At 45.4% G+C, this 27,532-nt stretch overlaps 2 protein-coding genes across 2 annotated transcripts; one reads left to right on the top strand and one right to left on the bottom strand.

The window, feature by feature from the left end:
• Nucleotides 1-2,312: 2,312 nt before the first annotated feature.
• DEFB106A (defensin beta 106A) lies at nt 2,313-4,899 on the bottom strand. Its single transcript, XM_026508281.2, has 2 exons — nt 4,851-4,899; nt 2,313-2,464 (listed from the first exon to the last, which is right to left on the bottom strand). The coding sequence occupies exons 1-2, from the start codon at nt 4,897-4,899 to the stop codon at nt 2,313-2,315; spliced, it is 201 nt and encodes a 66-aa protein (XP_026364066.1).
• A 4,421-nt stretch (nt 4,900-9,320) lies between these two features.
• DEFB105A (defensin beta 105A) lies at nt 9,321-12,670 on the top strand. Its single transcript, XM_026508280.2, has 3 exons — nt 9,321-9,390; nt 9,739-9,780; nt 12,543-12,670. The coding sequence occupies exons 1-3, from the start codon at nt 9,321-9,323 to the stop codon at nt 12,668-12,670; spliced, it is 240 nt and encodes a 79-aa protein (XP_026364065.1).
• Nucleotides 12,671-27,532: the final 14,862 nt, after the last annotated feature.

Genomic DNA, 27,532 nt, shown 5'->3' with positions numbered 1-27,532 from the left:
TAAATGTGAAATGATTAAACATCTAGGGCTACCCCAAAAATTCTTAGACTTGACCCCAAATAAACTCCACAATCCATAGAAATAAGTTGGACTTCACAAAGTCTAAAAAAAATTTGCTCTGCAAAATTGTAGTAAGATATTAACAATACAAGCTGTAGACTGGGGGGGAAATATTTGGAAACCGTGTTTCCAACCAATGACCCATATGAAGAAAATATCAAGGACTCTCAAAACTCAACAGAAAAAAATCCAACAAGAGAAAAGTCCAATTACAAAGGAAGTATGAGACACACATTTCTCTGAAGGAGATATGAAAATGACAAAAAAGCACAGGACAAGATGTGAGACATCATTAGATTTTAGAGAAATTCAAATTAAAATCACACACAAGCTGTTGATACACACTTATTGGAATGGTGAAAATAAAAAATAGTGACAATTCTTTGCAGCAGATGTCAGCTAGAGTGTGGATAAGCCAGGCCACGCTTACATTCCTGGTATGAGCGTAAAACGGTGCAGCCACTCTGGAAGACCGTTTGGCATTTTCTTATAAAAACTAACCATATGACTAGTCAATTGCATGACAAAACATTTAGAGTAATGAAAATTGTGTTTGCTCAACACAAATGTTGGGGTGCCTGGGTGGTTCAGTGGGTTAAGAGTCTACCTTCAGCTCAGGTCATGATCCTGGGGTCCTGGGATCAAGCCCCATATGGCTCCCTGATCAGCAGGGAGTCTGCTTCTCTCTCTGCTGTTCTCCCTGCTTGTGCTCTCTCTCTCTGTCAAATAAATAAATAAAATCTTTAAGAAAAAACCCATAAATGTTCACAGCAGCTTTTTGTAATAGCACCAAATTGGACAGTACCAAGCTGTCCTCCAGCAGATGAATGGTTAAACTGTGGTCCATCCATACCATGGACTATTGCACAACAACAAAGAAAAAGGTGTCCTGAGACATGCAACAGCCTTGAAGAATCTCCAGAGAACTATAGTGAGTAAAAAGCCAATTCCCAGAAGTTACCTCTGTATGATTCCATTTATTTGACATTCCTGAAGGGACAAGTTGTCGAAGTGGAGAACAGATTAGTTGTACCAGTGAAGGCAGACATAGAGACAGGAGGGAAGAGGGTATGGCTCTGAATGGACAATGTGGCGGGGGTCTCTGTGATGATGGACTTATTTTGTATCCTGTCAATCTTGGTGGTCATATTGCACTCTAGTTGTGTTATTGGGAAAACTGGATTAAAAGGTTCAGAGGGGAGGGGGGTGGGGGAATGGGATAGGCCGGTGATGGGTAGTAAGGAGGGCACGTATTGCATGGTGCACTGGGTGTTATACGCAACTAATGAATCATCGAACTTTACATCAGAAACCAGGGAGGCACTGTATGGTGACTAACATAATATAATAAAAAATATTATTATAAAAAAAGGTAGAGATGTATCTATTATATTTCCCACTGTACATGACTCTATAAATATATCAAAACAGAAAAATGTCATTAAAAAAGATTGTTGATTCCAACAGGATTAAATACATTGACCTCGAGGAATCAAGAGGGAAATAAGGCAAGATTTCTGATCTGGCAGGGAACCAAGGCTGGATCGTAGGCCTGGGGAACATGACCAGGAATCCTTAGTTAAAGCAGGTAATAGGAAAGCTTAGAGTCAGGATATAATTTAGCAAGTCATAGAAAGTCAATAATCTGCAACCAGGACCCAGGTCACTGGAGCTACTGTCAGCTATAGATATCTACAGTCTCTCTGCCCATCAACAAATTCGATTCCAGACTTATGGACAGGGGATAAATGCATGGGGAGTATTAAACCATTCTAATTAAAGCCACGGAGTCAAGATGATTAATTTAGATGTGTGTATGACACGTAAGAGTCCTTAATAAGTAAATTTCTCTGCTATCTACTTGTCATTAATGTAACTATCCATATAAATATATGTTCATTTCTCTACCCATCTATTTCTCTATCCTCTTTCTCAACAGGAGGTTGGGGCTGACCTACAGGCAAGCTAGAGGTTTGTTGACTTACAGTCTTTACCAGTCCCCTTTAAAAAGAAATATCAGATGATTTTGGGAAAATACCCTTACCAAAAAATTACAGAAGAAGCAGCCAGTAGGCAGGGACCATCAAGATTAGCTATTCACATTTCCCTATTCTAAGTGAAGCACTCGACAAATTGATAAAAGACAGTCATTTATTTTTATTGAAGTGTCTTCTCACTGAAGAGGCCAGAGTAAAGAGAAGACAAAACTATCTGGTCATTTATGTCATTCTGGGAAGCCAGAGTCTTCAGATTTAATCATCTTTACTCTTCCAACATGGCTGGAGGGTCAGGCAGCATTTCAGAGACTTCTGGCAGAGAGCAACAAGATCTTCATTTTTCCGACAAGAATTCATGCATCTTCCGTTAAGCTTGAAGCATTTCTCATCAAAAAATGCATTCCTGGCTATACAAGGGAAGGAGCCGCCTGGATTAATTCTCTTCTCAGATATGTCCAGTTACCAGGTACGGTCGCATAACTAGTTAGTAAAGATTTCTTTACAAGCTGCCATAGTGTCTCACCTTGATGGTATTTGAGATGGGTAGGGAGCTATTTTCTCTTTGAATTTTCTGTCTTTTTGTCATAGGTGGGTTAAGGACTAGGAGGAACAGATTTGTCTTCCAGCATTTGGGGTTAGGCTGTGTAGGGACTTTGAGAAGCAGAAGCTATTGTTCTTTTATTAGAATCTATTGGGGTCATGATCGCCTTGTTCCTGTAAACCCCTCCAGGGTGGGTAACTCCCCAACTCACTGCCAAATGCTCCTTGGTAAGAGCAGGGCAGGTCTGAGGCCGGGGAGGTGGTCCGAGACTGAGTAAACAAGGATAAATATATAGAAAGGGAAACATTTACTGTTGTGGGTGGAAGGAAAAAGATTGTTTAGAAAGGCTCAAATTTCTTTTCCACATTTCATCAAATGTGTTCAAGAGCAGGTCAGGGCAGATGCTGGGAGTGGCTCTCCAAGACTCTTCTTGTCTGTTCTGCACTGAATACCGGCTCTGGCCTTGGTACTTTATCAGTAGCAATCGAAAGAGCAGCCGGCTTCAAGTTAAGGACAGACACACATATCAGAATCAACATTTCAGAGTTTTACCTAATCCGGAGACATGTAAGGACAGTGTCGCATGTACGCAAATTGAAATTGAGGTCAACCCAGAAAGGTGGCTAATTCACGTGTATGTAAAACTAAAACCAGGTGGATTGGGACCAGGATGGGCCTAATCATTTCTAGCATCAGCATTTAAGTTCCTAAGTACACACACTCCAACGTTGCAAACCTCAGTGAACCGTGGCTCCCACCGCCGAGGACTCTAGCCGCCCTCCTAGTGTTGTGAGTCATCCCAGGCTGGAGGTGCTGGACCTCACTCTTGACAAGAGCTCTTGTATTACATCCGATTGATAGCTATGGTGCAGAAACAGAATGCGTCCGCAAAGGGAGAGAGCATCTGTGTGCACGAGGCTTCAAAAGGATCGTCACATGCACCCATCTAGGGGTTAATGAAACTCTGAGTCTGTATGCATATGGCACATTAATAGGTCAGCTCCAGTTACTTTTATTAGATAATTTTATGTTACATGTTTGCATATTGTGTTGACTAATTATGTAAGTCTTACTGGTCGGAAGAGGGCCTTCATCAGTCCCAGTGTGTACCTCGAGGCCAGTGAGTGAACAGCTTGCGGTAGGTCCTGGATCCCTGATACTTGGCACAGAATCTACTCACACAGGCTTATTGCAAAAGAGAGCAGCCACACGACAGCTGGTGTGAGAATTCTGAGCCTCCTAAGGGGAGACCTCTATAGCATCTGGCACCGATTTGAGCTCAGTGGAGGTCCTGAAAAGCCCTTTCTTCAGCTCTCTGGAAACTGGGATGAGTCTAGTCTTGGGCTTTAATTTTGAGGAGGATCTGACTGGAGCCATTGGCGGCTCCCAGGAGCAGGAGAGTGTGACGAGAGTCCTGATATGGACTCCCAGGTCCTGGCTTCATTCCTACTTAACTCTATGACTTTGAGAGGCTACCTCGCCCAGCTGAGGCTTGGGTCTTGTAAAACAGCCCTTCCAAGCCGAAAGGGTTGCTCCGAACATCACTAAATTAGAAGCAGGACACAGCTGGGGTGCCTGGGTGGTTGAGTCAGTTAAGTAACCCACTCTTGATCTCAGCTCAGGTCTTGATCTCATGAGTTCAAGCCCCGCAATGGGCTCCACGCTGGGGGCGGAGCCTACTTAAACAAAAAAAAGTAGGACAGAGTTTCTTTAAAGGCCCTGGCATTGGAGAACTTGCATTTTATGGTGTGAAGTGTTTGTCACAGGACCCAGCTTCATGGAGTGTGGCAAAGAAGTGACGATTTCAGGGTACTGTTTGACCTGGGCCATGACCGGCACGAGCACAGTGTTGACCTCCATCCCTTTCCTTGTCCAGCACTCCTTTCTCTGGCTCTTTTCCTTATCTCTCCCATCTCTATCACAATGGTTTTTTTTTTAAAGATCCACTGATGCCTATGCTTGTTTTTATATTTTTTCCCCCAATTTTTGTTTTTGTTAGGGAGCATGGAAATGGGGACCACAGGGCATCTTTCCTGGAATATCTTTCTTTCTTCAACCCCATGATACCCCATGCTAGACAGTAATGAAGAATGCAAGGGATTTACAGAAAAGGCATTAGGGGATAGTTAGCTCCTGGATCAAACGTTCCCCTGCAGGGTCACCGGGCTGAGTGCACCCAGGTGCTCACTGAAGCAGACCCTGTCTCTTAGCCACCACCTCTATAAGCTTCCCTGCAAAGATGCTGATTTTACCTGGGGCCAGAAGGAAGAAAACAGCAAAGAGAAAGAGGAACGTCCTCATGACTTGCAGGGTCTTGAAAGATCAGCACAGCGTCCATGATAAAAGAGCAGTAAACACCCACATTTATACATTTCTCTAAACCAAAGACCATCTTGATCAGCGAGGCATGTCAGAAATGAAGGCCTGTCCATGCTCTGCCGAGTAGAGCCCACACATCTCAGTGGGTGGCAGTCTGCAGCTCATTGTTTTTCTGATTCTGGAACGTTCCCAAGGACAGTGGGGAAGAAGGGGACATAGAGTAGAGGGTGCACTGATGACCAGGGGTAGATTGAAGCACCAGTGGGAACAAAAGATCTGGAACCTGGCAGTTTGGATTTCTAATCATGGCTATGTTCCTTAATAGCTTCTGTTCACTCCTATGTAAAATGAGAGTAATTATATAATATCATAATGGAGTCAGTGGGTCGGAATTCCAGCTCCAGTATTTATGAGCTGTGTACCCTTAGCAAGTTGCTCGACTGAAGCTTATGTGTTATTATTTATTTTTTAAAAAGTGCTACAGGGGACATCTGGGTGGCTCAGTTGGTTGAGTGTCTGGCTCTTGATTTCAGCTTAGGGCATGATCTCAGGGTCCTGGGGTCAAGCCCCACATTGGGCTTTGCGCTCGGTGGGGAGTTTGCTTGATTCTCTTTCTCTCCTCTCCCTCTGCCCTCCACCCCCATATCTCTCTCTCTTTCAGATAAGTATATATCTTTTTTTAAAAAAAAGTGCTACACACTTTAAGTGCTACATATATTATCTTATTTAATCCTTAAATAGCTCCTTGGATAGTTGTGAGCTTATGGGATATTTGAGAAGGGGGAATGAACCACGAGAGACTATGGACTCTGGGAAACAAACTGAGGGCTTCAGAGGGGAGGGGGGTGGGGGAATGGGATAGACCGGTGATGGGTAGTAAGGAGGGCACGTATTGCATGGTGCACTGGGTGTTATACGCAACTAATGAATCATGGAACATTGCATCAAACACTAGGGATGTACTGTATGGTGACTAACATAATATAATAAAAAATATTATTATTTTAAAAAAGACTATATACATATATATCAGATATCCATATACTCTGAATGTCAGAGGCTCCCACTAATTTAATTACCTCTTTTTCCTAATCTGGAGTTAATCAGCTAAGTGGGTAGAGAGAAAGACCTGAATTACCCACTTTAATTCTTCCTTCTTGTGAAATATCTCTCTTTAACGCAACATTAAGGAGATGAGCCCTAATGTCATCACCCCCCTATTATTATTGTTATTAAAAGTTGAGATATTTTAGGACATTTGTTAAAATAATCATAAACTCCTGAAAAGCAACAGATGCTTGCTGTGTTGTTGAAAACATGGTTTTTGTGTGTGATCTGGACAAGACCATCCATTTACTTCCTCGTGCTATACTGATATCAATAAATGATTGAATACATAAATCACTCTGAGAAAAGGGACACATTTTTAACTTTTCTTTATCCCTTCCCTTCCTCAATTAAAATGATTTAAATCCATAAGAAAAGACAAACTTCCAAACATTTTCAGTGACACGCACTCTCATTGGTCTTATTACCTCATTATGTCATTTATCTCTGTTTCTTAAGGCCGTTCTGATTCTTCAGGAAGTGAAGGTTGCAAACTTAGGGCAATCGTAGTTGGACCCTTTGACACAAACGGACGTTACTAAGGTGGTAGGATTTCACATGGCTTCTCACCTAGACTCAGATGATGTCTCAGTCCCTTTGAGCTGCTGTCATGAAACACCCCAGACGTGGTGGCTCATGAACCACAAATAATCACTTCTCGCAGCTCTGGAGACCGGAGATTCGAGACTGGGCACCAGCATGGCCGGGTGCTGCTGAGGACCCTCTTCTGGGCTGCAGATGGCTGACGTCTCGCTGAGTCCTCCCTTGGAGGATGGGGACAGAGAGCTCTCATAAGGGCAATAGTCCCATTCATGAGGGCTCTTAACCTAATCACATTCCAAAGGCTCACCTCCAAACACCATCAGTGTGGGGATTAGGTTTCCACAGGAATGTTGAGGGGACACAGATATTCAGACATGGCATGTGTCATCTTGTCTCCTCTCTCCTAAGGGACGTGGCGCACCGCAACGGCTAAGAGCCGCCCCGTTCACACCTCACTGTGGAGAGAACAGATACCTCTGAGTGGGTGAATTCTAAGGGCTGGAGTGGGGTTCTAGGGTTTGGGGGCTGCTCAAGGAAGAGATGTGTCATCGGGTGGCACCTGGACAGGGTTGCATGGGGGGAAGGCCCCACCAGAGACAGTAGCAGGAGGCATCCACCCTAAAAGGGAAGGGAACTCCCGGGGGAGAAGGGCACCAGAGAAGGGCTCACGCATCTAGATGATACCTCTCAGCAGCAAGTTGGGGAGTCTTGGGATCACAGCCCTTAGGAGGGCGGTGGCAATTGGGGCTTTGCTTTGTCTATGTTAGCAGATGTTAGGGGCACTTGTGGGTGGCACGCAAAGCAGGGGGGCTCTAAATGGCTAAACAAATGCTTATTTGCACCATACCCGAAGCGCTCAGGTATGGAAGAATTCAAGTTTGGAGCAAGGGGCTTTGAGCTGCAGAACTGAGCACCACAGGGACCACTACACAGGGGCATTTTTGGCCCATTGATGTATCAAGAAGGTCTTGCAATCCCCTTGACAAGGACCAACCCTTTAATTTGAGAGCTGCAAGAGTCATCTTACTTTTCTAAGGCTAGAAGTTCACTGCAGGGGGCGCCTGGGTGGCACAGCGGTTAACCGTCTGCCTTCAGCTCAGGGCGTGATCCTGGCGTTCTGGGATCGAGTCCCACATCAGGCTCCTCTGCTATGAGCCTGCTTCTTCCTCTCCCACTCCCCCTGCTTGTGTTCCCTTTCTCGCTGGCTGTCTCTATCTCTGTCAAATAAATAAATAAAATCTTAAAAAAAAAAAAAAAAGAAGTTCACTGCAGGTCAGGGCCAGCTACATAATGTGCTGGCCCGAGTGCATAATAAAAATGCAAGCGTCCATGTTCAAGACGCAGGAATAAGGGGCCATTAAAGGCACCCATTTCCTCTATCTGTCATAGAAATTTTTCTTTGCTATTTAATGTCACAATTCCTCAGGCACAAGGATACTTGCCGGACACTTGCAGACCCTCACAGGTGCCCGGGATCCCCACATTGCCACTGCACATCTGTGTGACGTCCAGCGGCTGCTGGGTTGACCCCTCCTGCCAGCAGCTGTGGGACTGCCATGCCTGGCTGCGGGGAGAGTCAAGCCAGGTGTGTTTCCTCCGTGAACCTGCCACTCCCACCCAGGGTGACCAGGCGGCTCTTCAAGGATATGTCAACATCTGTGCTGGGAGGCAATGAGCATTGAATTGAGGGTTTGGGAGAGGCCTGTCCCTGCCAAGTTGCCCGCCTACACCATGGCTCTGTTATACCTGAGACACCCCCATCCCATCGCTAGGTACGTCTACACTCAGTCCAAGCGTGGGGTCTGATGGCCACTTGATACTCATTTCAGTGAGTCCTTGTAAATATCCTATGAAGTACGTACCTTTATTACACTCCCACTTTAAGATTTAGAAGCAGGTTCAACCAAGGAAGCAACCTGCCCAAGGTCACATACTTGCTATACTGATCTGACTCAGTCTGCCTGGTTAAGTGCTCCTACTTTGCCTTCCCAAAGTGAAGAACGGAGCCCTGCATAAGCACGGGCAATAGGATGGGACTTATTTCGAGGTGCAGTGATGGAGTGTTAATTCTGTTCCCCATGTTCTTGAAGAATGAAAAGGATGTAGTAATTATGCCTTCGGGCTCCTAGGTGACCTCGTTACATGCTTGGGGATTCAGAGCTCACTTGGGGAAATGACAGCTCCCGCCCCCGCCCTCCCCCCTTGCTCCTGGGGATATTGACGAGTAGTGCAAATGAGAGCCCGGGAAGGAACAGCACCTGGTTCTTGGGCTCTTCTTAGAAGGCACCAGGCCTCCTTCCAAGCCGTCCCTGTGTTCCAAGCACGTCCCCATCGTCATCACTAGAGCCTGACACCAAGGCTGAGAGGCTGGCAATACTGTGTTGACTCTCAGTAACTGCAGTTGCTCTTTAGTCAATGGAAGAGAAGAGTAAATTCTGAGAAAGAAAGGGAGTAGCAGGCTCCTACTTGCTGGATCGGGAGGATCGGGGTGGCTTCTGCTTTTCCAGCTCTTGGCCTCGTGTTCCTTGCACTGCCCTGGCCAGAGCTCCCAGAATACAAGGCTTTGTGGAGGCCAAGGGTTATTGTCCATCATTATCAGTCCTTGATCCTGGGAAATGGAGCATATAAATGTGTTTTCTTTATTGATTCACTTCACTGGCCAAGAGCGTTCCCCATTACTTGCAAATATAAGTGAGCCTCCTGTCCTTTCAGAGAGGTCCCAAACCTCTACTCTGAAGAGGCTTCCCTCAGAGATGACCCTAAGCAGAAAGATGTCTTATTTTATCCTTGCCTTTTTCTTCATTTTGGCTCAATTTCTATCAGGTAATTGGAAAAGGATGGTATTGTGAAGGGGGCAGATCATAAAGCCTGATGGCTCTTCTGTGGACCATTGTAAAATTAAGAGTAATAGTCAGCCCGCCACTGAGCTGCTCGTGGGATTTTCTTGAATCTGCAGTGGAATTTTCTAAGCAAACTGCTAACCACCCCACCCCCCATTTTTAAAACTTCTTACTGGTTACTGGGAGTGTTGGCCCTCAGAAATAGCATAAAGATACAGCTCTGTGACCTGCTGTCCTTTGACAGCAGATGTGGGGAGCTGGGAGTACTGTTTTATACATCATTATTTCCTGCACTGATTTTAATATCCAAAATGTGTTGTTCTGAATTTAGGGTGCCAGGCAGGACTCGAGTATTCTGAGCCACTTCCCGGAGGTAAGTTGAATCCCTCGTGTATAATGTCTACTTTTAGGACCTCTGACCTGTCAGCTCCCTCTGACTTTTGGAGACTAGGAGTGATGGAAATGATAGTGAGAACAGAGTTAGTTGCTTGAAATCCCAGACTTCTTCATCTGTCTTCACTTCCTTTTGTAGCCAGCATCATAACTGGGTTAGCCATCTCACAGAGCTTGACTGTGACTGCAATGGAATTTTGGCCATAGCGATTTGGACCTGGTGGCTCGTCTCATTAGCTCATGGTGCTAACTAAGCAAGATTAGGGGATCACGCCTGTACCAGCCAATGAGCACTGACTGCTCTGAGAACACGCTCATCCGTCTCTCACAGGCTCTGCTCCCAAGCCCAGCAAAATGTGTCCCAATCCATGCTACTAATCTAAGAAGGACCAAATATGGTGAAATCTCATCACCATGACAAGAGCTCTGCACAGCAAAGAGCCCCCAATCTCTATTTGTGCACTTATCTACAGAAGAAAGCATATTATAAACGGAACTGAAAGAAATACCCCTGGGTAATTGCAAACAGAATTTGAAAGTGTTTAGACAGAATTTTGGAGTGAGAAAAAAAATTCAGGTGGCTACTAGTCACTGAGGGCTGACTAGGTGCCGGGCAGTCTACGAAGTTCATGGGGATCATGTCATTTAATCTTCAAACATCCACCCCTACGATGTGGGTACTATCGTAATCACCACCTTATAGAGGATGAGGAAGCTGAGACACAGACGCGACGGTCATTCATTCTGCCCAGGTGACACATGACAAGTGGTAAGCTAGGCTTCCAACTCAGGGTGCCAGAGTCACAAAGGTCTAATTCTGTGATTCTCAATCAGGTGGAACAGTGCCCAGAAATACCCTTACGCAGAGGTGGCATACAAACTCCTCCACAAAACTGTAGCACTGGACAATCAGGCCATCCACGGCCTGAAAAGAGCAGACGCATTCGCAAATACTCATTCTGCCCATCGCACAGAAGCCCTGCATCCAGAGAAGGTCACCAGGGTGATGGGTGGGAGAACACGTGTTCTAATTCAGCAGCGAATGGGCATCTAGAGACAATCCCTGGCATGCCGAAGAGTAGGTCAGGTTAGAAATACAACATAATTCTATCTCCTATCTGGTTCCAAGATTGCAAACGCTGATTCTTCCCTGCCTCGGTAAGGCAAGGTTCGGGAGGTAAGACAGGCTGCGGCATCAACTCCAGGTGAAGACAGGTTGAACTCACATGAGCTGGGAAAACAAGGTGGAAGCTGATGCAGAAGTTCCCAGGTAAGGAAGAAGATGGGAACTCAGGAGGAGAAAACAATAAAATCAGGAGCTAGAAGGGAACAAGGAGTTGAGAAGCTTGAGGCAAAGCGATTGAGCGGAGATGCTTCAGAGTCATTGACTTTTTCTGTAGAGCTAGACCGTCATAGCGGGGAAGCAAGACACTGGTTCTTTATTTATAAACGTTATCAGGGAGCTTTGGTGTGACCTGCTGCTGGTGGAAGGGCATCTTCAGTAGAACGTTAGCTTGTGTCTGTCCTCACCTCTCGTTAAAGCAGGTTGGAATAAAAGTCATCAGGGACTTTGTTTCAGAGCCCGTCTGAATTCTTAACACAACGTGTGATGAGTGTATAATATCAAGCAGAAGCGGCGGGTGACGCGGACCTGGGCTTACCAGAGCAAAGGCGGACTCTGATGGTGGCCTTCACAGAAGTAACTGGACAGCTACAGCCGTCCCGATGCCCACAGCCAGCTCCAGCACAATGCAAGCAGCAGTTAGCATGAGCATAAAGAGTCTCTGGATTAGTGTTCAGGAGATCCAGCATCAAGGGGGTGGAATGCAGCCCAGGAATGGACCACCTCTGGGCTCGTTACTGAGCAATGATGTGAGGGAAGAGCAGGTGCTGGGACAGGGAGCATGAAGACTGAAATAGCTACTGGGGACGAGCAAACGGGCTGTCAGGGAGCCCGATGAATGGTTGCAGTAGAGAGACCAACCTGTAAGCTTCCATGTAGTTCTGAGGTTCCTGAGAAGAGCATGGTAAATTAGAAAGAGAGTAAGGGGTTACAACATAAGTGTTGCCCTTGGAGAACCAGACCAGCTGATAACAGATTCTTGGCTGACAAAGGCCCTATCTACCTGGTCCATGAAAGTTACCCTGAAAAAATTTTTGTGGTCATATAAAAAATCTTCTGCTTAAAGTAACAACAAAAATAACTAATGGAGGACATAGTGTTTGGCAAAATATTCTCACATAACTTACTCCATTTGACCACTCTACAGCGTAGACAAGTATTTCTAGAATGTCCATATGGCCAATGAGAAAGCTGAGGTCAGGCAGTTCACCATTACCAGGCCCAAACCAGAACTGAACCTAACTTGACCTCTGCCTTCAAGGACCCTTTCAAACCACGAGGTGGCCTCCCCACCTTCATCCTGTAACCTTTACAGAAGGATCAGGCGTGTATTTTTATGGCTGTACAGTATACATCACACTTTGTCCGAACGCGCTTGCTTATTTTTGACGCGTGCACGGCATGGAGAACAGGGAAGGTGCCTACCTCTTGCTTCAACATTAACTCTTCCCCAACTCCATCCTGAAGAAAGCAGAGCTCTTTGAGAAATTGGGGCTGGTTCTTTAGGGTCATACAAACCCTCTCCCTTTTTTTTTTTTTTTTTTTTTGGTGGCTTTTGACCTTCTCCCACTTCCAGGGAGTCCCTGGAGAGATGTATCAGCTGCTGTTTGTCGACCTAGGTGAGTTTGCTGCCTGTGAACCCTGCAGGCTCAGCCGGGGTAAATGCAGGAGGATGTGCACCGAGGAGGAGAAGGTTGTTGGAAACTGCAAGATGAACTTTTTCTGTTGCCGACGGAAGATCAGCTGAAGCGGGCCCTCTCCTGGCTTTCCAAGGGGGACTTGATAGTCAAGGGAGGACAAGAGAAGTTGTGTGCCTTACCCAAGTCGCACTGTGAGTGAGTCTCAGAATCATTCTAATGTCTCTCTCCCTTTGTTTTGTTTCTGGGCTTACGTTTAAAGATAATCCTTTAAAAAATCAAGATCTGAGTGGGTAGCTAATAGCCTACTCAGATACTACTACTACTATTTGTAGAGTCCCTTATAGTTTTCAAATCTTTCCCCCATGTTTTCCTCATATGGAGAAGAAATTGAGACTCCGAGAAGCTTTCATTTCTACAAGGTCATAGCCTGGAGCCCGGAAAAGGGATGTGTTCACCCCTGTCATGTTCTGTGTATCTATGTGTAATAATTTTAACTGAACAGATACAGGGAAATGGTATCCGCATTTGTGTTAAGGGAATTATAATTTTATAGCATACAGGAAATTATCTGTATCACTTCTTGGTATATCAACACACTGTCAGTCGTTGATTCTAGTACTTACGGTGTATTTTTTACACAACTCGCGCCTACTCAATTAATGTCCATGGTACTAACCTTGCACTTCTCTTCGTACCAGTAAATGAAAATGTCAGAGATTAATTTAAAATGCTCAGCATGGGGGCGCCTGGGTGGCACAGCGGTTGAGCGTCTGCCTTCGGCTCAGGGCATGATCCCGGCGTTCTGGGATCGAGCCCCACATCAGGCTCCGCCACTATGAGCCTGCTTCTTCCTCTCCCACTCCCCCTGCTTGTGTTCCCTCTCTCGCTGGCTGTCTCTCTCTCTGTCAAATAAATAAATAAAATCTTAAAAAAAAATGCTCAGCATGGACTCTGCATGAATGATTGGCTATGTAACTTTTGCCTGAGGAAATAAAATTTGTAGCCGCGCACAGTAAAGGTCCAAAGTGTTCATCCTATGAGCAGCTCCTCAAATTTGATCACTCGGTTTTCACATGGGAGGTTGACAGTGTTTTGCTTCACACTTGAGCTACCATCGTATCGTTCGTCGTTTTGCACTCAGATACATTCCCTGTCCTTGCACGGCTCTGCTCTGTGTAACCAGCACTACTCTCTGCAAACCACGCTCTCCACGCCTCCTGGCTTCCAGCTGGCCTCCGTTGATGTGAGTGCCTGGTGGGAGCAGGGTAGATGGGAAGTAGGGAGAGCCCTGGGTTTCTCTCCCCCACCCTCCACTCCAGCCGTGGTTCCATCTCGATAGCAAAGCCCCTGTTTCTGTGTCCTGCCTTCTCCTCCGTCCTGCTGCTGCAGGCGCAGCTCCTGCCAGCCGGTCCTATCTCCTGGGCTCACCCCACAGCCTCCTGCACTTCCCCCAGCCACAGGGCAGTGGGGGCTTCCAGCTAGGGCTAACCCTGGGACTGCCTCCCTCGCTGCTCCCTTTTGCATGTTCAGCGTTTCCAACACTTCATCACTTCCTCCCCATGTTAAATCATCTCTATCAAACTCCCTGGTGTGGGAGCCACTTTCATGCCTGGAGCCTGACTGATTGGGCTTTTCGGTTGGATCTTCTGTCAGATCGATTTACATTTGATCGATTGTCCTCCAAGAGACCTGAGTCATCACCTTTGCCAACCCGAGAGGGTTTCCCTCATTTTCACAGGAATTAGCTCAGCGAAGTGGGTAGTGGGTTAATGCGAGAATCTTCAGGTGACTGGTCATCTGCGGGTGGGCGCTCCCCCTCTGCTCTCCACAGTGAGAGTACTGCTGACGGTTTACATCAACCGTGAGACCGGGTACTCCCTGCTCATTCCAAACACCGCACTCTTTGACTCCCCAAATCGAAAACACCCTGGACTCTAACTGATGTCTCTTTCATTAGAAGGTTTCATGCACATGTCTCAGAGTCATAGAGAGAGGTGCACCAGTGGCTGTGCCCTGATATCCACTCACTCATTACCTTGTACGGGACCCCATAGACGCTCTCCTACTCACCAATTACCCCTTTTCTCTTTCTCTTGCTCTCTCTTCTCTTCTTCACTTGGCTTCTTTCTAGGACATTTTCACCCTCTCTCCTTCCTGAGACACTCAGTCTTCCCTATAAAATAATAAAGTCTCAACCCATACTAATTTTGTATTAAAATCAGCACTTTCAGGGGTCAAGTGGCTGCCCATGGCTTCTTCAGATAAGTTTCTGTTTGTTGATTTCCATAGTAACGCATGGAGATCTCTGGTACCAGTCTGCTGGATTCTCTGAGGGGAAAGTCTTCTACACGGTGGGTGGCTCAGAGGGAAATGGTCAGGGAGAAGAGACACTCGTGCAGCTGGTTTTACCCTGAATTGTCTCCACTCTAGTCTACATAATGCTCCTGCGTAGCATGACTTTACCTCCATTCATTCTGAAACTGTGCCTCTGGTCTTACTATGCTAACTGTGTACTGTCCCTTCTTGGTTTGGGGTTCTGTTTCAGAACTCCCTCACGATAATTGAAAGGGAACAGCAGTGCCACAGAGCAAGATTGATCAATTTGGGCTGAATTCCCAAATGGCAGAGGACAAAACCTTAAGTATCACTTTCTCCCACATTCCCCACTGAAGTACCAGACCCAAGATGCAGGAACCGCAAAGAAGTTGACCACAAAATGTGCTCTGAAACACTTAGCCTTGTTCCTGTGCCTTGAGGGTATAAAAGAAAGCTAGAGAAGGCAGAGGACAGATTTCTTTGGAAAATGGGTTGGTGTGCTGTGATTGGGACCTCACTCTGGCTCTAAAGAGGGACGGGTGAGGAAAATAACACTCTCACACCAGTCCTTAGGAGATGGGCTTCATTTCAAGAGCCTACTTGGAAAACGCAACACGCCACACCTGAAAGTGTCAGCGGGCGAAGAGCTCTGGCCGGGGCTGTCCACAGTGGCAGGACAGACAGGTCAGCAGTGGGCTGGCTGCACGTACCATACTAGGCAGGGTAAAGGGGCGCGGCTCCCATGGACCAAATGAATGCTACACAAGGTCACTGGGCTGAAGCCATCCTACAGGGAAAATTCCCAAATACTGTGGCCTGCTAACGCAAAGGGACTCAGTAGTCAGAGGTTTTAGGATACAGCCCTGGGAGTGGAGGGGTGGAGGGAGATTCCTAAGATGGACCAGAAAGAACATCAACCATTCAGGAAACTGTGCAATGCCGTGGGCCACACAGGAGCCTCAAAAGAACATGTCAGTGTGTTCCCTTGGAATGCTCTCGCACTTGCTTCTTTCACTGTGTCACAAAGTACCACAGAAGTTAGCAGCTTAGAACACCACACATTCTCCCTCACACTTCTGTGGGTCACAAGGCCGGGCATGGTGTAGCTGGACCCCCTCTCAGGGTTTCACGGGACTGGCAGCATGGGGTCAGCTGGGACTTTGATCTAATCTGAGGCAAGAGATCCCCTTGCAACGCCCCTGGGGCTGTCGGGAAAAGTCTGTCACTTGGGGTTGTTGGCCTGCAGTGGGTGGCTGCCCTCTTGCAGGCTGTCAGCCGGGGAGGCTGTCCTGAGCACGCAGAGGCTGCCTGGCGTTCCCCGCCCCGTTTATTTCCATGAACCGGCAGCTCTCTCCTTCAAGGCCAGCGAGAGTGTCTCTGGTACTTCAAAACTCCAACTTCTTTCTAACAGCACAAAAGAAAGGGAAGAAAACCAAGCTATAGACAGTAATGTTTTTGTTCACCATTGGAATGGAGTTAGTATTAATCCAAACTAGATTGTCTAAAATTGATTGCAAACCCCCAAGTCATTTATAATATAACTCAAACATACATAGCACCATCAATGACAAGGGAATTCAAATGGTCCCTCGGGAAATAACTATTTAACACAAAAGAAGACAGTAATGCAGGAATGGCCGGGCGGGGGGTGGGGGGCCGCGCGGAGAAATAACATTTAGAAAACAAGTAGCGGGGGCGCCTGAGTAGCTCAGTCGTTAAGCGTCTGCCTTCGGCTCAGGGCGTGATCCCGGCGTACCGGGATCGAGTCCCACATCAGGCTCCTCCGCTATGAGCCTGCTTCTTCCTCTCCCACTCCCCCTGCTGTGTTCCCTCTCTCACTGGCTGTCTCTCTGTCACTCTGTCACATAAATAAATAAAATCTTAAAAAAAAAAAAAGAAAGAAAGAAAGAAAACAAATAGCGGGGGTGCCTGGGTGGCGCAGTCAGTTCCGCGTCCGACTCTTGATTTCTGCTCAGGTCCTGATCTCAGGGTCGTGAGACTGATTCCATGTCGGGCTCCATGCTCGGTGTGGAGCTTGCTTGGGATTCTCTGTCTCCTTCTCTGTCTGTCCCCCAACTCCTCAAGCTCTATTTCTCTCTCTAAAAAAATAAACAAAAAAGAAAACAAAAGAAAACAAATAGCAAATGACAGAGGTAAATCCTACCTCATCAATTATGGCATAAATGCAAACGGCTTACACATTCCGGTTAGAGCCTAGCAAAATGAACTGTTGAACACTACATCAAAAACTAATGATGTCGTATATGTTGGCTAATTGAACATAATTTTTTAAAAAAAAGAATGGAGTTGGGTTTTTGGGGGGTATTTGGGGTTTTTTTTTTTGGTTTTTGTGGTTTATTTTTTTTTAAGATCCAGCTATATGCTGTGTATGAGAAGCATACTTTAGATTCAAAGAAATGAAGAGGTCAAAAGTAGAAGGATGGAGGAACATGGGGTAGAGACGAGAGAACCTTGCGTAGTGATAGACAAGTCAACCCCTCAAGAAGACATGACGATGATAAGTGTGTATAAACCTAACGAGAACCACAAATATATGAAGTGAGAACCGACACACTGAAGGGAGACACTGATAATCAACAAAAATATAAATGTTTTATGACCTAGCATGGGCTCTGTTTGGATGAATGTATCATCTGTACTTGAAAAAAGTGTGTATGTGTATTTTGCAGTTGTTTTATGTTGTATTCTGTAAATATCGATTCAGTCAACGTGGTGATAGGGTTGTTTAGGTCAAACATGTGTTTACTACTTTTAGTTCTGCCCTTTGCTGACAAGAGTGATATCAAAATCTTCTCTGAGGGTAGAACTGTCTGCTTCCCCCTTTAATTCAATCAGTTAATGTGTAAACATGTTACGCAGCCTCCCACTTTCTATTTGATAATATTCTTTTTTTAAAATCTGAAAAGAATATTGCCACTCCAGCCTCCTCACGCTTGATATTTTCATAGTTTAGGTTTTTCACTCATTTGCGTTCAAACTTTCTGTGTTTCTTTCTATTTACAACGCCTTCCTTATAACTTGTGGTCTGATTTTACTCTGTCAATTTATTTCCTAGCTTTGACAATTCACAATTATGAGCAATGTCCCCATTGGTGTAGGCTGGGTAATGGGTGCACAAGACCTCTCTGTACCATTTTTGCAACATATTATGAGTCTATAATTACTTCAAAAGAAAAAAAAATGTTTGGAGAGATGCTTCCTTTATAGATAACACATAGTTTTGTCTTCCTGTTTAATTCATCTGATTATCTCTACCTTTTTTTTCTTCTCTTTTTAAAAAAATTTTTTAAAAATTTTTAATTATGTTAGTCACCATACAGTACATCCCTAGTTTTTGATGTAAAGTTCCATGATTCATTACTTGCATATAACACCCAGTGCTCCATGCAATACATGCCCCCCTTAATACCCATCACCGGGCTACCCATTCTCCACCCTTCCCGTCTAAAACCCTCGGTCTGTTTCCTGGAGTCCATAGTTCCTCATGGTTCGTCTCCCCCTCTGTCCCCCCCCTTCATTCTTCCCTTCCTTTTCCTAATGTCCTCCCTGATATTCCTTCTGTTGCACAAATAAGTGAAACCATATGATAATCGTCTTTCTCTGCTTGGCTTATTTCACTTAGCATAATCCCCTCCAGTTACCCTTTTTTAAAGTACTTTTTCCTGCAGATGGAGTTTGGGACTAGCAGTGCTGTGCCTGTTTTCCTTCGGCCCTGCAAGGTGCATGCACGGTCACCTGACCTCTTTTGTTTCTGAGCAGAAACCAATGGTAATTCACTCGCTGTTTCCCTGAACAGAAAGCGTCACTCTTCTCTGGATGCTTTCACGATTTTCTCCCTTTTCTGGGTTTCAGAAGGTTAACCCTGAGGAGCCTACGCATGGTATTTACGTCCATTGCAATTTGCAAAGCTTCCTGGTTTGGTCAATTTGTCTTTCACCAAATTTGGGAGTTTTCAGCCATTGTTTCCTTGAACTACTTTTTAACCCATTATGTTTCTCTCCTCATTTTGAGCCTCCAATTACCCATCTTTGATATTATCCCTCAAAGGCCTGTGTTTCTCAATCTTTTTTTCTCTCTGATCTACAGATCCCATAATTTTTGTGGATTCAGTGATTCTTGATCCTGTCATATTTTCTATGCTATCAAATCTATTCAGTTAATTTTTTTTAGTATTTTAGTATCAAAATATCTTTTTTTAGTATTTTTTAGTATCAAAATATTTTTTTAGTATTTTTTAGTTTTTTAGTATCAAAATATCTTTATATTTTCTGTTCTCTAATGAGATTTCCCATGTTTAAAACTGATGGCAAGCATATTTTCTTTACTATTGAAGCATCTTAAAATAGATATATTAAAGTTCTTGTCTGATCATTTCAACATCATTGATGTCCTGGACATTAAACGTTGTGTTGAAGAGGATCTGAATACTGCTACATCCTCAGAAGAATGCTGATCTTTTTTTAAGGTTTTTTTTTAAGATTTTTTAAAATTTATTTCTGAAAGAGCAAGAGAGCCAGAGAGAGAGAACGAGCAGGGGGGAGGGGCAGAGGGAGAGGAAGAAGCAGGCTCCCCGCTGAGCAGGGACCCCGATGCGGGGCTCGATCCCAGGACCCTGAGATCATGACCTGAGCCGAAGGCAGTTGCTTAACCAACTGAGCCACCCAGGCGCCCTGATGTGTTTGTTTTAACAAGATAGTGACTTTATTAAACTCAATTGGCATTATTACCTTGTTTGTAACGTACAGTGGCTCAAATCTCAGGGGTGTTTGTGGTTTTGTTTTGCCTTAACTAGGTGCACGCATGGCTCAAGGGTTAGCAAAAGTCACGAGCGGAGTTCACACACGGAGCCTAAGCTCCTTCTCTGGGTCTTCATTTTCAACAGCTGCAGTTTCCCCTGGCTCTGCCTTTGTGTTCTAAGTGCAGAGAGAGGAGAGAGATTTTTGTTTGTTTGGGTTAGCCTCCCCATGCCACACTGCAGGCAGAGAGAACATACTCCGTGCTGTTTCATTTTTCCAAGTTCTGACTTTTTTCTCAAATACGCCTGTATTTGTTTCAATTTTCGTGTTCTTCAGGTAATTTTTTTTCTTCCAAATTTTTACTTGTTTTCAGTGGGAGGGTCCACCTGTTAGGAGCTCACTTTGTTTTATTCAAAATGGAACTCCTTGTTTGAGTTTTAATCTTTCAAATACCCCCCACCCCACTTAAAATCCTTCAATATCTTCCTTTTGATTTTAGGATACAATTCAAATTTCTAATGAAGGGGGGGTAAACAGAAGGGGGAATGAACCATGAGAGACCGTGGACTCTGGGAAACAAACTGAGGGCTTCAGAGGGGACGGGGGTGGGGGATTGGGATAGGCCGGTGATGGGTAGTAAGGAGGGCACGTATTGCGTGGAGCACTGGGTGTGTTATATGCAAATAATGAATCATGGAACACTACATCAAAAACTAAGGATGTACTGTATGGTGACTAACATAACAAAACATTTTTTAAAAATTCAAATTTCTCAGCAACATATAAATAAACACAAACAGTTCTCCATCCCATATTTGTTGAATGAAAGTTATTCCCATAACATATGACATATGGTCATATTTAATCATAATGATTATCCTTAATAATAATATCTTACAAATGTAAAAACTTTGAGCATTTAATAACTGTTTCCATATTAAGTTTCACAAGTTCCTCTAACTAGACAGCTATCAATTAATAAGTCAAAGAACCCATATATTTTGAATATCTTTTGCTGCAAAGCACTGCCACGAAGAATGAATGGAAGGAAAAGGTTGGGAGGAGAGTCGTTCTCTTCTGTGGAGCTTATAGTCACATTGGACAGATAAAATTTGTTCATATACTCTAGTTTTTGAAAGCAATTATACCAGGCGCCCATTAATAACTGCTGAGTGAATCTTATAAGAGACCAGGTTGTATGTAACATCTTGGAGAAATGGAATGGAGGCACCCAGGCAGGAGAACGAGTTGTCTGCCTTACTCTCCCGTAGACACCGTTGAGTTAATACCCGACCCCGCAGCCCACGCATTACTCACTGGGGCATGAACAATGGTTTCTTCTTAATAAACACTACAAACTGAAGTTGACTTCCAGCCCTTTCAGAGCTGTAGAGCTTGTTTTAATCAACTTCCTTGATAAAAGAGCTGGATTCTAGCAACTGTACCCTCCCTCCACCGGCGTCTGGAGCCATGAGAATCTTTTTCTCAATTTCTGCTGCTCTCATTCTCCTTGTTCACATTTTCTCAGGTAAGAGGGAAATCCTAATAGATGTAAGGATGGCAATCTGTCTTTTGAGAAGAAAGCTGAGGTTTTAGAAAAGTGCATGACTCATCCCTGTGTTCTAAAAAGGTCCCAGGACAAGCCAGTCACTGGAAATCTTTTCTTGAGCTTAGACACAAAACAACGGGACCACACTGAGCCGGACTAGCCCTACCCAGAAGAGTATCTGGTTAATTTCCCTAAAAGCTCTACCAAGAGGTTTAGACTTCTCTTTACATTGAGATCTCTTTCCTTCTTCTGTAATCTTTAATCTTTGCACCTAAAATTGTGAAACTCCACAACCACACAGCAAAGCGTGTGGGCTACCATTGACCTGCTTACAGTGTCAACAGCATCGTCTTTACCTTTGTTATATAGCTGAGACTAGTAATTTGGAGACGTGAAAAAAATCACATATTGGAAAGGACTGTTTATTAGAATTAGAAAGTATACTGCCTCCCTCCCAGGAAGAAATACTCTGCTGATATCCTAGAAATGAGCGTGGTAGAGGGAATTGAATACCAGGTAAAGACTCTGTGTCGGTTGTACAGGGAGTCCACGCTCCCACACCACTGCTCAGGTGGCCTGTGCTTTTCCTGATGTCTAGGCGTGCGCTCTGTGTCTGCAGGAGACTGGGTACTGGGGAGTTGTGAATTTGGCCCGGGAGACGTCATGTGGCTTTCCGGTCACCGATGTCTGGGTAACTGAAGCCCTGCTTTCTTCACTCAGCCCGCGGAGGAATACACAGAGAGATGCAGTGTCAGAGGATGGATGGGCGCTGTGAAGCTGAATGCCTCTCCTTCGAGGTTAAGATTGGAGGCTGTCGAGCTGAATTGACACCATTTTGCTGCAAGAAAAATAAGAACAAGTAAAAGCCGAGCATCAGCTCCAAAAATTGAGAGGCAAAGTCCTCTGGCTGTGAGCTCCCTGCAACAAACCTGTCTGGATTTTCTCTCTTGACCTCCAAAGTTGGCATTCTTTGAATGAAGCTGTCAGTCCAGCTTCTGATGCTGCAGAGAAATGCCGTCTCTAGGCCTCGAGCTGCCCAAGGGAAGGCACTTTGTTGTGTTCACCTTGGCAATCCCCGCTTGCCGGTGTAGGGTCCATTAATTATTTTAATGATTGATAAAGTGAGTGAGCAAATGAACAGATAAAACAGGTAGAATGGAAAGGTGGGACTGTGCTTGAGAGGAGTTCTAAAGGCCTGGCTTCAGACAGACGTGTGACCCTGGGCCTTTGCTGTTCAGGCTCTGGTGTCTGTAATAAGAAGAGATTCAACCACGTAGTAAACAGCCCACCTGCCAGACACGAATTGCGGCTGCCTTAGCCTTACTGTGGGCATGGGCTTCTCCAGCTCTAACCCAGGTAGTTATTAGAAAGGCTTCCACTCCCCATCCGATCTGGGGCATCAAGTGCCACAAAGAAACTGGCCCACGTCAAAGTTGAAGCCGGCCCGGATTGGGAGCATCTTCATTCTGGCCACTTGCAGTGAGAATGTATCAGTCATGGCCTATTCCAGCGCAAGGTCCCTAGAGATAGACTAACTCCACACCCTCACTACAGAGAAGGAGATACAGGCCCAAGAAGACCCCGCCGTTGCTGGCTTAGTCACAGCCACATTCAGTCTTCTGGGTTTTTGGTCTTACGTCCTTAGCATGTCCGCAGAATGGTGTGCTGGCCAAGGGCAGAAGCCTGAAGATGAAACACTTTTTAGCAGCTCCAGTGAGCAGCTGGGTGGAGGAAGAAGTGGAAACGAGCTGCAGAAAAATCGCACACTTTCTGAAATCCGTCCTGTGACCCTGCGATCTTTGCCTTTCCAGGCCGATGGTAATGACACACAGGTTTGCCTCTGCCCTGACTTGCCAAAATTCGGAGTCCCCGCTTTTGGGCAGAGCAAGATCTATTTCATAGGCCGTTTTCATCCTCGATTTACAGCACACCCTTCCAGAACAGAAGAAACACAGCCCCTTGTCTCTGCTCTGGAGAATGTCCTTACCTGTTCAATTAAGCCCGCTTCCTGTAGAGATGTAAATAAGAGAGAACAAAATAAAACACACTTTCCTAGCTTGAGACAATTTGCAAAAGGCTGTAAAATACGAAATAAAAGTGTGTTTTAAAAAAATGTTCTGTCGCTGCCACATATCTTTAAGGCTAATGGGCTGAATTTTTTATTCTAAAAACTATGCAAGAGAGAAGTGAGTGGATGAAGGTCTCTGTTGCAAGTGTCTCAGGTCCTGGGTTTTGCCCAGAAGTTCCTTACCTTCGGTCTCAGATCAAATAACTGCGTTTGAGAATCTAAATGTACTTAGGTCTCTTCCCCTGTTCTTCCTCCCTTGTCCCTCCCCTTTCCTTGCCAGGTGAACTGTGGTGTGCATAACGTAACCCTCTTGGCTTCTCAACTACAGAAACATCCTCTGACGTGTTCGTGTTGCTGGGATTTCTCTTGATAAGGAGACCAGTGACCGCTTAGGCATGTCTTGGTCATTGTCCCCTCTTTCTAAATACCCAGTGTAATTTCTGTTGACCCCCAGGGGCCTTGTCTGATAAAAATCCTACACTGTCTTTCCATCTTCAACTTGTTGCTCAAGTTTTATAAGGCATTGGTCTTCCTAACTGGATTTCTGCTAGGCACCTACAAGTCACTTGTGTTTATTGCAATGTATTCCTTTCTTTCCAGAACTGACCTTCATTTCCTATTCTAGATCTTAGTAAATACTGTTACCATCTACTCAGACACTCAAGTTCATAATGGCTTCCTCAGGCTTACTCTCCCTCACAAATCACCCAACTCCCTCATTGCATAAATCTACACGGATTACTCGCTAGTACGTGCAAATTGTGTTGTAACTTTTCTTCCGTTCTCTCTCCTCACTAACATTGTTCTTGTTTATGTAGAATTGGGGATTGGGCTTTGTTCCACATTTCATGTGCACACACACACGTTTCATGTGTGTTTTCAACCATAAAAATGAAGTGGAAGTGTCACACTCAGAGTTACAGGAACTGTTAGAACATGAAAATATAAGAGCTTAGATGTGGGCTTGAAAATAATACAAGTCAGTGTTTCCAGAACCAGATTGATTCTAGTCATCTAGAATATTTCTGAAAGTCAGAGGTCTGTTCCCTACTCTAATACTTTCATACTGGGACCTCTTCCATTAAGAATCTGGATTTTTAAAACCACGTTTCCAATCAAATCTCCTGCAACTATAGATCACTGACCAGAGCATCTGAGATTCGAGGGGACCCTGGTTCTGTGTCCCACACTTCTAGCTAGAAGCCAGGATGGAGCTTCAGAACTCAAATCCAGAAGTCCTGCCTTTGCGTCCAGTGGTATTTCACTGTCCCACTCTTTTTGAAAAGGAGATGTCGAGAGGAACTGAACAAATGGCTCATCTTCTTGCTCAACTCTGGGAACAGAAGCTCAGACTTTAAAGATTGATTGATTGATTGATTGATTGATGAGAGAGTGAGAGGGAGAGAGCATGCAGGAGTTGGGACAAGGGACAGAGACAGAGGAGAAATGGGCTCCCCACTGAGCAGGGAGCCTGATGCGATGTGGGACTCCATCCCAGGACCCCGGGATCATGACCTGAGCTGAAGGCAGACACTAAACCCACTGAGCCACCCAGGCGCCCTACAAGCTCAGACTTTACTGGGAAGACAGATGTATGTCCAGCAAGCTAACATACAACGTGGCGGGTTCCACAGCCTGATGGAAAGCCTGTGGGAGCTCAGAACTGGATGACTGAGTATAAATGGAGTTAGCAGAGTCTGGAACAAGTTCACAGACAAAACACCCTGTCACTGCTCAGACCAATTGCTTTGTCAACCTAGTCTAAATCACTTTCACTGAACTGAGAGATTGTTGTTCCATTCTATTGCCAATATGTAGGTAGCTTATGTCCCCACTTGGCAATTATTTCCACCCAAAACTGCCCACTTCCATGAGCCTCCAAAATAACAAGGACTGTCTGTCCTCCCTTGAAGACCATTCTGCTCTCACAGAATACCTCTCCCTAGATACCCTTAAGGAGGCATTAAAATGTCCTCATTATGCCAACAGAGCCATGCTACTGGTCCTGGTGAGCTGCGGCCTGAAATGAAGCCCTTTTCCACCTGTCTGTATGGACAATTCACCCATGAGAACCATAGTCATTTTCTTTTGCCATTCTATTCTTTCTTTTTTTTTTTTTAATGATTTTTTATTATATTATGTTAGTCACCATACAGTACATCCCCGGTTTCCAATGTAAGGCTCGATGATTCATTAGTTGTGTATAACACCCAGTGCACCATGCAATACGTGCCCTCCTTACTACCCATCACCGGTCTATCCCATTCCCCCACCCCCCTCCCCTCTGAAGTCCTCAGTTTGTTTCTCATAGTCCATAGTCTCTCATGTCATTCTATTCTTTCTTGAACCAAGTCTCCCCACTTAACAAAACGAATTTATTAAGACTTGGTCATTTTGAGAATCTGAGCGCTTGAGAGAATCCTACACACAGGACAAAATCCCCACGACCTACAAAGTGAGAAGGGGTCTCACGGGAAAGTCAATGTTTGAGAGAACCGTTGTCTCCTGATTCCTGAACGATCGCTTCGGATTGTGTGCCCCACATCCTAGGTGGTAAAGACGAACTTAGAGAAGTGCAGTCAGAGGCTGTCCCAGTGTCTACAACCATCTGTACTCCATCACTGGAACTGAACAGGATCTGGGTCACAGAAAAGGGGGCATTTTCCTCATAACTTTTTGTCTCCAAACCTTCTCTGCTTATGTTCTCCAAGGGTTAGTGCTTCTCAGATAACCGCACAGTAGAGCCATGATAAGGCTCTCGGACCCAGGCAGAGGGAAGTGATAAGGCCCTGCTTGTAAGCATAACTGAGTCTAAGAAAACTAGCTCCCTACAGCTGATCTTTTGGGGTCGACTCTGGCTGGCTGGCTTTATTCCACCCTGGCTCTCCCTCTCTTTTCCTTCTCAACCCTGGTCTCCTCAGATGGATTCCTCCTGGGATTCCAGCTTCTACATTCAGGTAGAAATAGGCTTTAGAGGTCTTAACCATCCTGCCCACACATGCCTTACTGCAGCCTGCATCAGACTCCCTGCTTTTGGCCAAGGAAGCGACTGGAAGTGTAAAAGAGAAGAGCCAGTCTCTAAAACTCCTGGCCAAGTATATTCGAGGAGGCGTAAGCAATATTATTACACTTGAAGTAGGGTATTTATTCATTTGTTTTGAGGAATAAGAACCTTAGGGTTTGCTGAAATGTAGGAAGTAGACACAGAGGTAACGATAGGGCCTAATTACCAACAGCAGTAAGTCAGAACGGGGGGAGGGGGTGCTGACGGTGGAGCTGGTGTTGATGAGGTACCACGCATTGCAGACAGACAGACAGTCCCGAGAAATGTTTAAAGTCCCCTCCTTGTTCCAGAAAAGGCTGGTGTTGCCCTCGAAGCACAAGACGGTGACTGCCCGTTACTCCAGCAACTTCAGCACTCTCCAGGTCCTCCCAGCAGTGTAAGGTTCCTGTGCTGGCCTTTGTCACCCCTGCTGGTCTGGTTGACAAGAGGCTCACACTCCAATAGCCCAGAGCCTCCGTATGCAAGTACGGTTACCTGGCCGTCCAGGAGACTGATGGAAGAGGTGGCAGAAGGGCAATGGGGATGCGAAGGCTAAGGAAATGTTGGGGTTCAGTGGGAGTCTCAGGCATGGTTTGTGGACACTGGGTGTGGGTCTGGATCCTGCCTTCTTTGCATGGCACCCAGGGCTGACCAAACACCCAAAATCTGATGGGTATGGTGTGGCTGGCCGGCCCCAGACCAGGGTTCCTTCCACCTCCATGCCTTAGGGCTCCCCTGCTGGGATGTGCACACAAGTTCCCTTGATCACCCATGACCTGGATCTAGTTGACTTGGCTTTCTAGGCCACAGGCTGCCTGTTTTCACCTTATGGAATAATTTTCTCAGTAAAAACCTAGGGCTCAGAGTCTGAGATACCCAGGAAGATGGTCCTGGTACCTTGTCATGTGACACAGAATTTGAGGAATCTGCACCTGAATCTCCCACTTCCTTAGGTTTGTAGTAGTCGTATCGGCAGTATTAAGAGTTTTAATAGTGTTTAAGTCTTCGTGATCATCCTCCGATCATTGCGTTGCTATTGATTAGTACTTTGTTATGTTTCTTATTATGGACTGTTCACAGGTGGTTGTTATAAAACATTGAGTACAGTTGCTATTTGTGAGGAGTGTCTGATTTTGGAGACCATTCCCGAGGGCTCCCAAAAGACCGTCACACACTAAGGCTAGAGTTCTCCTGCCCCGCTCCTCGGTCTCCTTTCATGCAGCAACCCTCTCGACA

The sequence above is a fragment of the Ursus arctos genome, unplaced genomic scaffold (assembly GCF_023065955.2).
Source record: "Ursus arctos isolate Adak ecotype North America unplaced genomic scaffold, UrsArc2.0 scaffold_27, whole genome shotgun sequence".
Lineage (NCBI taxonomy): Eukaryota > Metazoa > Chordata > Mammalia > Carnivora > Ursidae > Ursus > Ursus arctos.
Note: the sequence above shows the minus strand (reverse complement) of the source record. Positions and strands in the feature narration are given on the sequence as shown.